General features: G+C 32.9%; 1 protein-coding gene across 1 annotated transcript; it reads left to right on the forward strand.

Moving 5' to 3' along the window:
* Nucleotides 1-2,096: 2,096 nt before the first annotated feature.
* Nucleotides 2,097-13,306, forward strand: LOC111999159 (organelle RRM domain-containing protein 1, chloroplastic). Its single transcript, XM_065769409.1, has 14 exons — nucleotides 2,097-2,108; nucleotides 2,381-2,467; nucleotides 3,093-3,173; nucleotides 3,576-3,629; nucleotides 4,385-4,463; nucleotides 6,239-6,398; nucleotides 6,497-6,594; nucleotides 6,743-6,983; nucleotides 7,124-7,221; nucleotides 7,306-7,371; nucleotides 12,254-12,355; nucleotides 12,700-12,768; nucleotides 12,851-12,957; nucleotides 13,289-13,306. The coding sequence occupies exons 1-14, from the start codon at nucleotides 2,097-2,099 to the stop codon at nucleotides 13,304-13,306; spliced, it is 1,272 nt and encodes a 423-aa protein (XP_065625481.1).
* Nucleotides 13,307-15,102: the final 1,796 nt, after the last annotated feature.

Raw genomic sequence — 15,102 nt, forward strand, 5'->3', positions numbered from 1 at the left:
AAGCCAAAACACAGACGCTGCTTGAATCAACTAGTAAATAGTATCCGTTTGAATCCGCGTTTGCGTTTCTTTTTTTCTTTTTTTTTTTTTCACCCAGGCGCATATTTTGACTTTTCAGCAATGCACTGTTCACGAGTCCCATAAACTTCACTTTTCAGCAACTTTTTCATTAAAATGGGTCCCACAGAACTATTCATACATTTAAAAATTATTTTGCCACAATGTTTTTAATTTTCAGTTTTCAGTTTCAGCAAAATAAGTTCTATCCAAACGGACCTATAATATCATGAAATGGCTATGGTTTTCAAATTTAACATTCAAATATCATGCTTAGTATGCTCAAATCTCAATTAAGTTAAAATTAGTTTGATTCTTATTCACGTTTAGTATATTTCCAAAATTAGAAAATCAAAAACCAAAAATAAAAAGTTGTATGAACCCGTAATTGAATCGACCCAAACACCAACCCGCCCGTAACCCGTTTGCCCTTTCAGTCTTTCACGGACACAGTTCTAATTTCTAAGCGCCCAAAAAATATCAGAAACACGACACAAACAGATGAGATAAACTGATAGCAGATTGGTAAGCTCCTTAAAATATATATATATATATATATATTTTTTTTTTACTCTTGAATGGAGTTGGGGGCCCCAACTTGGGGCGTTATAAAAAGGTGTAGGGTTGAAAAGGGAAATGGGTTGGATTGGTGTGGGGTGAGGTGCCAACAAATATATTAAAAGAATAAAATATATTTGAGTAATGCCAGTTTATAATATTGTGAAAATATTGTGGATATAACACTTTTTGAAAAAAAAAATGTTAAAGTCAAATACTTTTTTACAAAATCTTTTATTAAGAGAGTAATTTATTATTAACATGAAGTAATTATATATATATACACACACATTGTGTTCTTTTTAGTAATTTACCACTCAAACTACCACTTTTATAAGTGCTAGCCAAACACTCAACTTTTTAAAAAAATAATTTTTATTTTTTAATAGTTTTTACCAAACACTTAACTTTTTCAAAAAACCCAATTTCATACTGCACTTTTTGAAAACCCCCAAAAAACTGAACCAAACTCACCCTATTTCTGCTAGTGAGATAATTGTATGAAGCAAAACAAATAACTCTTTCAATTTTAGGAACTATATGCACGGAAATAAAAAAGTGGGGACCAGAAAGAAAATATGACCAAACTTTAGGGACAAAAAATGTATTTACACCATAATTTTAAATAGGTTAGAAGTAATTTTAAATAGTCAATAAATACATTTCATTAAGCTAGAAGTAATTTTAAATTAAAGAGTACTTAGCACAAAATTAGAAAATGTAAAATCTAATTGTAAATAGGTCTCAATGACTTAAATTGAAATGTAGGATTAAATTGGAAGCTAGTAAAAGTATAAGATTTAATTTGAAACCACTTCTAAATTGTGTAGTTTTAAAATATAATTTGTATCAATAAAAAAGATATAATTTGTCCCAAAAAGAGGAAAGAGAGACATGGGATTGTTTACCTCGGTAGTTCAGCCATATATAATAAGTTTTCCTATTTTATCTTTTGGTCGGCCAGTAAATATTTCTGGACAAGAATCAATCTAATCCTCTTGCAGCAGGAACTCAGCTCAGCCGTGCTGACGTATTACTACGAGCTTTTGTATATACATGCGTAGATGCATTTTTTGAGTTGATACGTGATAGCGTTTTAAAAAATAAAAAATAAATAAAGAACCAAAAAATAAAATGCTGACTTTATATTTCTAAAGGTCAATAGTCAATAAATACATTTCTCCAACTACAAGTCTTACAACAGTTTCTATTCTAATTTCTTATGGTAAATTATAACCCTATAATTTTGGGGCAGTCCAAATAAAATCCTATAATCTCAGAAGTACCAAGTTAAACCTTAAATTTTTAAATGTAAAAATACAATTTTGGTTCCTATATTTTGAGGTCATAGTCAATTGGTCCTAATAACATTTTGAGATTGTTTTTAATTATATAAAAAAGGAGTAGTAGTTGAAGTTGAAACCAAAATAAAGGAAAACATAAATAAAATCAACTCAAATGTGGACGTTACTTAGCTCCTAATGGCTCCAGAGGTAGGTTCAGAAGCATCTTGTATGTATATGTGTGTGTGTAAATATATTAAATAAATTAATTTGTAAAAAGCCTAACAAATTCACATATAGATAGAATTAGTTTTTATTTTATTTTTTAAGGTATGTAGTTGGAGAAAGAAAAATATGTTTATGAGGACAATAATATTTTTTTGTTTACGTTTATGTTATTGTTGCGTTTATTAAATGCTATCTTTAGGAAAAAGTTTAATTTTTGATTCAATGACTTGATGGTTATGCTACTACCTGTGCAGTACTATCTGAAGGCAGCTTATGGTTTTGACAAAAATGAGTGCTCAGAAATTCTGATGATCATGGGATTTGGTTCAATTATTTCACAGGTGAAGTGTATTATAGAGCAAAAGTTTCCTTTTATTTACTTAAGAGATTGATATTCCCTTATACTGAAGATGTGAATTATTCTTTAGCCATCAGTCAAGGTAGCATATCAATATCTGCTAGTATGTTATTTTGTTATCTGCTTGGCATATGCCAGAGTTTTTCTCTAAATCCTCTGCTTGGTTGCTTTGAAGTTATCAAAATAAGAATTCTTCCGGTTGGTGTTGTAATGGTTGTTAATTTGTCTTCTGAATAGAAAACAATGCTAAGGCATCGTGGTTATAAAGATGAAACAATTCTTAGGGTTGTATTCTGTTTTATTGTTTTCCCTCTTAATAAGCACAATATTTTTCACATTTGAAAATTTTTATAATTAAGAAGTTTATTTAATGAGTTCTAGAATTGAGAGTACTGTGCCTCTTAATACTCGATTCCTAATAGCTTATAATCCTGTCAAAGTCTTTGAAGATAAGAGCACTGTCATACTACTGGCATACATGAATTCTCTTTTGTCCAAAATATTCCGTATGATGTTCATGTTAAGCATGTTGTTTTCCTTTATGAAAAATTTAAAATCCTCAAGTAATGCTCTTCCTATAAAATGTTCGGTTTGTGGTTTGCTTCCAGATGTTGGCGCTTCCACTAATAAATCCACCGGTTGGAGAGAATGTGATATTGTGCATAGGAATACTTGCATCAATAGCTTATGTAAGTCGCTTATAATTTTTACTTTTAATAGCCCCGGCACAAATTACAAAAGAAAACAAAAACTAATGGTTCTTTTTGCTGTGCAGGCAATTATTCAATGGCCTTGCATGGGCGCCATGGGTATGTACACACTTGATGAATGTTTTATTTAACTCTATTCTAAAAGAAAAATTTCTGACACAGAAACACTTGAGCAGAATCTTTTCTTTATTTGATTTTTCTTTAGGCTATTTTGAATTTTATAGTTTCTATTCCTCCTTTTGGAGTTATAAAATCAATCATGTGTTATTATTAATCAAGAGTTTGTGAAAGTAAAAACTAAAATTTTCCTAGTTCTTTTTATTATTTTCAACTGTGGATACATTTCTCTGTCAGTAACAATGTAACATTGCCACAATGCAGGTACCATCCATGGGTGCCACGTTTAAAGTGGAAGTTGTCCTTGTAAGACCTGCTGTAAGTATTGGAATAATCAATTCTTTCATAAAATAATATTCAATGTGGTCGTTCAGTTCACCTCTTAATTCTAATGGTCTTTCAATTTTTCCTGTCAAATTATATGTAGACTTATGCCATTATTTCAAGAGCATCGAGCTCAAATGATCAAGTTTGGAAAATACCTATGAGCCCATTACTTACAGATTTGCATTCCATAGTTCTTATATTCTTTCTGGAAAATTATGATTTCTACCCCAAAAAAAAAAAATTATGCTCTTACTGCCAATATAAAGAAAGACGTGGTTTCTGTATTTTTATTATTGCCATATGTAGAGTGAGGTTGCTTAATTAGATAAAATTGTTTGAGGAAAGCTAATGGTATCATCTCATATGTCACACTACTTATCTAGACCTGGATGTTTTCTGCTTCTTTAGATTGAACTTTGAACTCAGTTAGGAAAAATCAGGTAGATTCATCAACATGTGTTTAGTATGAATCAGATCTATATGACATAGTAGTGAGCTTTGAGTTTAAAGTGGCGGCTTTCTTGGCAAATTGGTCCAATTATTTTCCTATTTCAATTTTTTATCTATGGTTATCGAATGAAACTGCTACATTCACTTAGCTGATAGAGAATTTCAGGAGTACGCCAAATGAAAAAGAAATAAAAGTAGATATGGGGTTCTCCTGTATAAAAATAACTTGTTCTGTGTTGAGTTACTTCTTGAGCTAAGGTCACTCCATTGACATGCATGCTCAATTGTTTGTGCAGGGAAAAGCACAAGGATTTGTGGCTGGTGTGGAATCATTATCAAGTTTGTTATCACCACTTGTAATGAGTCCATTGACTTGTGAGTGGACTAACTCATCTTTTGTTTAGTTGAGTGTTAGAATCAATTCATATGTATTGATAACAAGTTAAATTGTTGTTTCAGCATGGTTCTTATCCAACAGTGCTCCTTTCAATTGCCAAGGTTTTAGTATTATATGTGCATCTACATGCATGGTAAGCACATACCCCCTCCCCTTCTCTCTCTCCCTCTCTCTTAACTAACTCTGAATCTTAATTGCCTCAGATGATTTCTTTATGTTTTGCTTGCCTGCTTGAACTTGGGGCACCTTCAAGCAAAAATTCAGAGGATGACATTGAATCACCATTGCTAAGTGAGAGTTGATTGTTTGTCCTGAGCTTATATAAATATTTGGGGTCCCTTGCATAGAGCAATGTTGTAATTGTATTAGAGCAAACAAGCTTCCAATGTGTTTATCCCTTAGAAAGTTCTCTTAAACTTTATGCACCCTTGAGCTGCAAAGGATGGCATTGAAGCTTCACCTCCAAGTGATATAGTTCATTGGTGTATTTCCCAAGTGTTTTGTAATAGCTTTTATATGCAGTGATGTCATATTTGGCATCCCTAAAAACACATTCGTAGATATAGATGTATATAAATTAAATCCTAGATTTTAAAAAGTTTCAATTAAAAACCTCAAATTTTAAAATTTATACAAATTTGTCCATTCAAAGACTATCATGTATATATCAAGTGGAATTTTAGTACAAACTAATTCACAAAACAATAACACTTCTATTAAATTGTATTGTATTAGAATTTTTATGTCGTTATAAAGTATTTTTAGTATGAAAATACAATATGCAATTCACATGAAATTATCAAAGGATTTTGATGTCAAGTAAGTTTTAATTACAGTTTATGTGAATTTGTTACTTTTAATTAGCAGTAGCTCGTTATAGATTGATATGAAAAGATTTAGAAAATTCATAGTTTAAATTAAAACTTTTTAATATGTATGATTTGATTCAAAACTAACTCCAGATTATAAGGGAAAAATATATAATTTAGAGTTTAAATTGTTGCAAGAAAAATGTTTGTATGATCTTAAATACTCCCAAGATCAAGACTTATCACTTATGTATTCCAAGAATCTTGTAGTTGTATTTCAATTGACACCTTCAAGTGTTTTCTACTAAGACATCAAAAATTTAAAGCATCTCTCTCCCAACTATCAAAATTATTAACAAAAAAAGAAAAAAAAGAAAAAAAAAAAAGATGAAAGTTGAAATTTGAGTTATGATGTCATGGAATGGCTATGGTTTTCAAATTTAACATTCAAATATTATGGTTTAATATGCTCAAATCTAAGTTAAAATTAGTTTGATTCTGATTCACGTTTAAAATTTTTCCAAATTTAGAAAATCGAAAACCCAAAAAAAAAAAAATATATATTGTATTAACCCGTAACCCGGTTGCCCTTTCAGTCTTTCACGGACACTACTCTAATTTCTAATTTCTAAACGCCCAAAAAATACAATCAGAAACACAACACAAACAGATGAGATAAACTGATAGCAGATTGGCATAGTTGAGACTTTGAGGGAGCTTATAGTTTGCCATGAAACCTTAAAAAAGCAGTCATTGAACAAGTTCTCTCTTCCTCAACCATAATCTCTCCAACACAAATATTTCCACTCAAACCTCACAAAACCCACCTCCAAACTCCAACCATAGAACTCAAATTCTCCATTTCTCCAAAGAAAAACAACCACCTTCATCTTTCTTCTTTTCTTCTTCTTCTTCTTCTTCTTGTCTATGTTTCTCTAATAAAGCAAGTGCCACTTCAACGACAACACCACCAGCATTAACTTCCACTCACAGTAGTGACAACCACCATTGGATGGTGCTCATGGAGGCTCCTCCACAAGGGGTCAATTCCAAACCACAAGTTACTGAATACTGCGTTAAGACATTGGAAAGAGTTTTAGGCAGGTGGGTATGTTTCAAAATATTCTTTTCTTGTCATGTTGCAAATGTTTCTTAGCTTTTGGTCTGAAATCCTGCTTTGGTTGTGATTTTTTGAATAACAGTGAGAAGGATGCTCAGATGTGTGTATATGATGCTTCTTGGGATACCCACTTCGGCTTTTGCTGTGACAGTGATGAAGAAACCTCCCGTGAACTTGCCGGTAAGTTTCTATAGCAGAAAAAGTCTGAGTCATCTGATGTACTTCAATTCTGTACCATACTGTTGCTTTCATGTTTGTGGAGAAACTAAAATTGTGAGAGGCACTTTCATAGTTTCATTAATATTGATGTGTAATGAATATGTTTTAGGATTACCCGGCGTTTTATCAGTTAGACCTGACCCAGATTATAGTTCTGTGAAAAAGGATTATAGTTTTTCAAGTATTCAATCCAGTTATCTGTCAAGCTCACAAATTGGAAGTAATCTGTTTTTTCCTGTGGGGAGTACCAAAAACTGGCTTGTTCGAATGGACAAGCTGGGGATTGGAGTTGTTACAAAGGCTCAAATGGTTGATTATTATGCTCAAATACTGACCAAGGTTTTGGGGAAGTAAGTAAATAAGATTTGAGCTTGTTATTATGCTTCTGTTCCATTTTATTGTAACGTCTCTTACAGTGCATCAATGCAATATTCTTCCTTTGATTGCTTTGTTTCTCTTCACCCTGAAAGTGGAATAATACTTTTTGTAGTGAGAAAGACGCACAAATGTGTATTTATCATGTTTCTTGGCAGTCCAACTTTGGGTTCTGTTGTGAACTTGATGATGAATGTGCACAGGAACTAGCTGGTTAGTATTTGCATTTGGTTTCTCTTTGCCACGGTTGTGATATGTATTTTGCAGCTTGAAGACAAATGCTTCCATATGGTGTAGGTGTACCAGGTGTATTATCTGTTCAGCTAGATAAGAATTTTGAGTCAGAGAATAAGAATTATGGAGGTTTGTACGTTTTTCAGGTAATATCTTTGGGTGTTTTTTTAATGTTAGATCAGATATAACATGCTCCACATCTTTTCTACCTTGCAGCTTTGCTTCTCTTCAAGCATTGTATTCAGTGATATCTTGATCTCAGAGATATATTGCAAATTATTAACTTTGACTGTTTCTTTCTTTTCTTTTCTTCTTTTAATAATTTCTATTTGAAAGGCCTCTGTGTCAGGAAAGTATATAGCAGCAGCACCACGTAACTTATGCTAGTATATTTGTGTTGGTGTCATAACAAATACATGTTTTAGAGATTCTAATCCTTAATCAACCAAAATGTTTATGTGATTTCACTCTATGAGATGATCTCTCAAGTAATTTAGTTATGTAAATAAAGCAATTAACTTTAGATGTTTTATTAATTTGAGCTGGATTTTAGTGGAGGGGTAAATCTATGAAGCACGGGTGCGTTTCGGAACTTGAGTGCGGGTACAGTTGCGGTTGGACTTGGCAATTAAAAATTTATTAAAAATATTTTTATTTATATTTTTAATATATTACTAAGCATACTTTTTCACATTATATAAACATATATCAAATTTAAGAACAATAGTAGATAATAACTAAAACATGATGTTCATAAATTAAACCCACTAGTTTAAAATCTTTTTCTTTTTATTCTTGTCATTCACTTGCCACTCCAGTGCCAACAAGTTAAGGTCTCATCAGAATATCAACTTTACCTTTTTTATTTTTTTATTTTTTATTTTATTTCCCCAAGGCTTCCATTTCACAAAGCTTAATCTACACCAGACCTTTTAAAAAAAATCTCTACACCAAGTTAGAGAGCAGAGACGGGGAGACTCAATGAAGCCGAGCACACCGCATGCGTTTTGCACCTTTTTTTTTTTTTTTTTTTGAATTTCGGCCTGAATTAGTCGTTTCAGCTTGAACTGGCCATTTCGACAATTTTGCCGGTTTCAACTGATACGGCCTGAGTTGGCATGAATCAACCCAATTCAAAGCGAATCGGGCCAAGTTTGACATGCGTTGGCGCAAGTCGGGGGGAAAAAAAAACATGCGGTAGGATGTGGCCCGACACAGTACCGACACGCGGTCAACGACGTCCCTCGCGTGTCGCAGCGTCGCGCCGTGTCGGACGCAGGTGCAGCTCTTTTGGCGCAGTGTCCGTGCATCCCAGGGGTAAATTCTGTCATTGTAGATGGCCAGTCTTTGAAGCAGCTAAAGGAAAGTTGTATAGTCCAGTAGCAGCCATGTATCTTTTCCTCGAAAGTGGAAGACTTTGTATTGAGTAGAAAAATAGGCTTTATAGTGGCTGCAGTTCTTTGCGGCAGAGATGAGTCTTTTCCTTTTTTTTTTTTTTTGANTTAGAAGATTCAAATGCTACTGAGGAAAGTAAATTGCTTACTCCTTGTTCTTGGAAAATTATTTTGGAAAGCCATGGGAAAAGAAATTATATTCCATAGACCCCAAAACATGATGTTTAACGTTATAGTGACATATTTGGTGGTGCATTTCTCTAATACTCGCTATTAACTTTGATAACAACTAGTTTATGTCAGAAAATGGCTTCAGGTCTGGTTCTTGTGTATTGATTAAGGCTCATCTTTAAATTGAAGTTCATGTATAAAAGGTGGTTTTGGCATATATTTTACAACATGCATGAAGTTTTAAGAAAAAGGGGGTAAGGCTGCCTACCTACCATGACCTCTCCTAGACTACGCAACAGTGGGAGCTTTGTGCAGCCTCTCCTAGACTTTGCACAAGTGGGAGCTTTGTGCACTGGGTACGACCATGAAGTTTTAAGAAACTCTGCTGCTGGTTACTCAAGCAAATGAGGAGGAGGTATGCAATGCTGGAATTGGTGAAGATATTACAATAAAATAATAAAATTGTTGTATCTAGTGCACAAAACTCCTACTTTTGTGGGGTCTAGGATAGGTGATTGGTAGGCAACCTTAGTGCCTTACACCCAATTTTATTTTGGAATGCCTGATTCCTAGACTCAAATCTGCAACTTGTCACTTTGGATGGAAGGCACTTGCTATCGCACTAAGGCCCAACCCCTTTGTTAAATTACCGATTCTCCCAAAAGCTTAAACTATTAGGAAATTGTTAATTTAATCACTTAGCCATAATTCTAACACTCTCTTTAAATAGCATAATAATTAACAATAGTTTTTTTTTTTTTAATTCTTAATCCAATTGCTCTGAAACATGCCTTAGCCAAGATGGGTTTCTGGCTAGTCCAACTTGGTTAATGATGATCAGATGATGTAAGTGAGACTGTTAAGATGATTTGGTTGTGTGAGACAGAAATCTTCAATGGTTAATGCGAGGCATATTTGGTGCTAGTTAAGGTCTGTATGAGGGAGTGACTGGCATCAGTTACCCCAATAAAAGCAAAAATATATAATTTATTGAAAGCCTGTATTTTGTGCTTTGTGATAATATACTGATCTTTATCGGTGGACAATGCTTGAGGGTAGGTATTTAGGTGATATTACACTCTAAGCAGTCCCATTTAATATAATATTTTTCATTACATAATTAAGAAATTTTATAGTATAACCTGTCAAACATCATTTTTACAAATTTTGAACATTTTGGAATTTCTTAAAAAAACCTCATACATTGTGATGGACTCTGGTTCTATCAAGTGCTATAAGAACAGTAGGCAAAACAATCTACTTTGAGGCTGGCCAGCCTCCTAAATTAAGAGGGAGGAGGTGGGAAGACATTTGAGTCAGAATTATTCTGAGATTCCTTTATCGAATACAAAACCTACATAAATAGCCAACACCTCTCCTACCTCATTGAAAAGACTAATAGGAATGATAACCAATCTATTTTCTACTTTATCTCCCAAGTCCAGGGAACTACTCTTCATTATTATTTGATAAAACCACAGAAAAATTTGGTAAAATAAATTTAATCTATCTAATCTATTTCGGTACCAAACATGCAAAAATTGCAACCAACCTTGTGACATTGGTTGCTGCCTGGCTCATATCACAGTGTTTTCACCTGTTCTAATACATTCACCAGTGAGGTGAACATACCAAGCACATTAGGTTATATTTTTTGTTAAGGACCTAGTCCTACAGAAACCATTAACTTTTTCAGTTTAGGATTTTAATGACATGTTATCACCTAGTGTAAACAGCTGGTTAGAGGATTGGTCGAGTATTTGATAGAACTTGACTGCTTGCAGAATAGACATTATCTGTTAACTATTAGAGTGAATTCTGAAACCTTCCTCAATAGAGCAACTATAGAAAATTGTTAATTTAATCACTTAGCTATAATTCTAACACTCTCTTTAAATAGCATAATAATTAACAATAGTTTTTTTTTTTTTTTTTTAATTCTTAATCCAATTGCTCTGAAACATGCCTTAGCCAAGATGGGTTACTGGCTAGTCCAACTTGGTTAATGATGATCAGATGATGTAAGTGAGACTGTTAAGATGATTTGGTTGTGTGAGACAGAAATCTTCAATGGTTAATGCGAGGCATATTTGGTGCTAGTTAAGGTCTGTATGAGGGAGTGACTGGCATCAGCCACCCCAACAAAAGCAAAAATATATAATTTATTGAAAGCCTGTATTTTGTGCTTTGTGATAATATATTGATCTTTATCGGTGGACAATGCTTGAGGGTAGGTATTTAGGTGATATTACACTCTAAGCAGTCCCATTTAATATAATATTTTTCATTACATAATTAAGAAATTTTATAGTATAACCTGTCAAACATCATTTTTACAAATTTTGAACATTTTGGAATTTCTAAAAAAAACCTCATACATTGTGATGGACTCTGGTTCTATCAAGTGCTATAAGAACAGTAGGCAAAACAATCTACTTTGAGGCTGGCCAGCCTCCTAAATTAAGAGGGAGGGGGTGGGAAGACATTTGGGTCAGAATTATTCTGAGATTCCTTTATCGAATACAAAACCTACATAAATAGCCAACACCTCTCCTACCTCATTGAAAAGACTAATAGGAATGATAACCAATCTATTTTCTACCTTATCTCCCAAGTCCAGGGAACTACTCTTCATTATTATTTGATAAAACCACAGCAAAATTTGGTAAAATAAATTTAATCTATCTAATCTATTTCGGTACCAAACATGCCAAAATTGCAACCAACCTTGTGACATTGGTTACTGCCTGGCTCATATCACAGTGTTTTCACCTGTTCTAATACATTCACCAGTGAGGTGAACATACCAAGCACATTAGGTTCTATTTTTTGTTAAGGACCTAGTCCTACAGAAACCATTAACTTTTTCAGTTTAGGATTTTAATGACATGTTATCACCTAGTGTAAACAGCTGGTTAGAGGATTGGTCGAGTATTTGATAGAACTTGACTGCTTGCAGAATAGACATTATCTGTTAACTATTAGAGTAAATTCTGAAACCTTCCTCAATAGAGCAACTGATTGATGCCATGTTTACCAAGTGCTAGAGTACTTGTTTATTTATGTTTTCATCACGCTTCTGTTAGTTAGCTTAAGCATGTTTTATTATTATGGAGAGAAAATCTTCTAATGTGAAGTGGAATATGTCATTACTCTACAAGTTTTTTTTTTGTAAGTCTTACTCTTCAATTTTTGTTTTTTTTTTTTTTGGATAAGGCTTACTCTTAAATTGTTTCTCAGTGGAAAATATGCAAATGATGATTTAATAACTAGATTACTATTGTTGTTATATGGGGTTAGAATAAATTATTGAAACTATTAATTTTGATTTGTTCTTAATAAGAGGCCAATTCCCAATGAATCATTTCAATGTCATTCAGATTATATCTTTAGTTTACCATTGCAACAATTCTTTCCATTGTAGAGTAAACAAGCTGTATTTTCAGGTAATAATCTACAGAGTAATCTACAGAGTTCCACAGATCTGCCAGATCCTTCAGAAGCAAGTCAAACAATCCCTATAAAAACAAAGAAACTATTCGTTACAGGTATGTTGCAAGACTCTGAGTTTGAATTCTTTGCTTGTGAATTTCATATTTTCGAAGACCACTTTTATGAAATAATTCAAGATTCTTATTTATGAAATGTGCATGCTTGTTTTGCTATAATGGTTGTCTAATTATGCTTTTTTGAGTTTTACCTGATTAACATTTGGTTCTATTTAGTCTTTGGAGATTCCCTGGACCATGCCATGGCTTCCTCTTGTGAGATCATAAAGTATTCCTTGTAGTTTCCATTCTGAAATCCAAAAGTTCTCCAGTCCAGCAACTTTATTTCTCCCTCTTTTTTTATTCACAAATGACAGTGATTTGCAATCTTGATTTAAAAACAGGGCTGTCATTTTACACATCTGAGAAAACCTTACGTGCTGCATTTGAAGGCTTTGGTGAGCTTGTTGAAGGTATGTTTGCATTTCCATGCTCATAAATGACATGTTTCATTAGTAAGGGTATACCAGTGCTGATGCACTGCTTCCTCAACAGTTAAAATTATAATGGACAAAATTTCCAAAAGGTCCAAAGGTTATGCATTTATAGAGTACACTACAGAGGAGGCTGCTAGTGCAGCACTCAAAGAGATGAATGGCAAGGTAAGTTTTCTTCCATCTAATTCCAAGACCTACCTCCTATCATCATAAATCTACAATATATTGATCAACATATATAATGCATCTTAAGTAGTAATACATTCAAAAATATTCAAATAATAACACATCATAAAAAATAAATAAAAAATAAAATTAAAATAAAAATAAAAATTTATCACGCCGCACGCGCGGGTTTGCGACTAGTAATACTAAAAGCTGAAGCGTAATATAGGCATTTAATGTCTACGCTCACGTTGAGCCACATTAGCAGCCATATCATCTTATATCTATTTTTTATTTCTATAATCTATCTATATCTATATAATACTAAAAGCTGAAGCGTAGCATTTAATGTTGCTACGCCACGTTGAGCCACAACAGCAGCAATATCATCTTTATTCTAATTTTTGTATTTTTCATAATCTTCTATATCTATATAATACTAAAAGCTAAGCGTAGCATTTAATGTTGCTACGCTCACGTTGAGCCACATCAGCAGCCATATCATCTTTATTCTATTTTTTGTATTTTTCCTATAATTTTTAAATAGTTTTTATCAATTTTAAATTACTCACAATATAAAATATTTCCCAGCCCTTTTTTCAACATAAAGCCCACTTATAAATTTAATTCCACCATAAAGCCCAAGCACAAAGCCCTTTTAACCTAAACCCTTTGGAGAACCCTTTGAGAACACGGTTTACTCAAAATTTCAGTTTTCCTTTTGTTGCACGTTTCAGGATCCTTCCCTTCCCCAAAGTTCACGGTTTCAATCTCTCTGTTTTCCTTTTATTGCACAGTTTCAGATTTATTTTTGTTGCACGGTTTCATATTCCTTCCCTTCCCCATGTTTCTATTCTACGGTTTCACCCCTTCTAACTGCAGCCTCTCCGCCTTCCTTCCTTCCTGACTTCCTCACCTCACGGTATATAAATATTGATAGAAGCTTTATGATTCAGTTTAGGTATCTCTAAATCCAGTTTATTTTGTGTTCTATTCTTTTGTTTGATTTTTTCCCTTTTACTGCCTCTTTTGTTTGATGATTCAGTTCACGTTTCTGTTTTCCTTTTTGTTTGATGTTGTTTTCCCCTTTTTGTACCATATGTATAGTGCAAAATACGGGTATGTGTAAATAAAGATTTTTTTTTTATAAGTATTTGAGTTTATTCAATCTGTAAAAACAGAGAGTTTAGGAAAATAAAAAGAGAAAGCTATTAATTCATAAAACAATTCTCTTTAGTATTGTTTTATATACTTGCCCTTGGTTCTTTTGTATTGTAAAAGAATTCTAACCATTGATTTTTTTTTTCTTTTCTTATTTGTTTAATAACAAGCATACGTTGATTTTGAAATATTAGAGGATGAGTTTGAAAGGACCAGAGAGCTTTATGAAAGAATTTTGGACCGATTAAAGCACCAAAGGTATGTATAAACTATACAAAGTTAGAATATAGTGTTTAAACTTCAGAATTGTTTCGTATAGATTTTTTTTTTTTTTTTTTTTTGGTTTTATGGTTTCTGTTGCTTGCTTGGGTGGTGTTATTTGATTGCTATTCTTTGTTGAGAAAAAAAAATGTTGATGGGCTGATTACAATTGGTATTTTTGATGCTTTTTTTTGTTTTTGTTTTTTTTTTTTTTTTTTTTTGTTTTTGTTGTGTTAGCATTTGGACCCACAATAAGTATATTAGCCAGGTAGTTGTCCGAATGGCCAAATCACTAATACACTAGCACTAGACTAGGTGTAGAGTAGCAACTTGTGAATAGTGTAGCAACATAGCAACAAAGGAACCACACATGATCGACTCTATAACACATTAAAAATAGCTTTTATATGACTTAAAAAGATTTCACAAACAACCGTTTCAGGACAGTACAACACAAAATTTTGCTATGGACCTACATTTTATTGCTGTCATGATTTTTTATGTTACCAACTGTGAGGCTTAGGGTCTAAATTTGGTGAATTCTTTGATTAGTTACAATTGCTTTCATATTAGCCTACCATGCTTTTTTTCGCAAATTCTTCTATTTATGGATATGCTTATTTACCTATCTTGATTTTAAGAGGAGGATGGCATCGACAAACTGTTACTTGCTAATTGGAAGAGCTAAGAACATGATCCTATTTGGTCAGTTTTGTTTTTAGT

The sequence above is a fragment of the Quercus suber genome, unplaced genomic scaffold (genome assembly GCF_002906115.3).
Source record: "Quercus suber isolate HL8 unplaced genomic scaffold, Cork oak 2.0 scaffold_1144, whole genome shotgun sequence".
NCBI lineage: Eukaryota > Viridiplantae > Streptophyta > Magnoliopsida > Fagales > Fagaceae > Quercus > Quercus suber.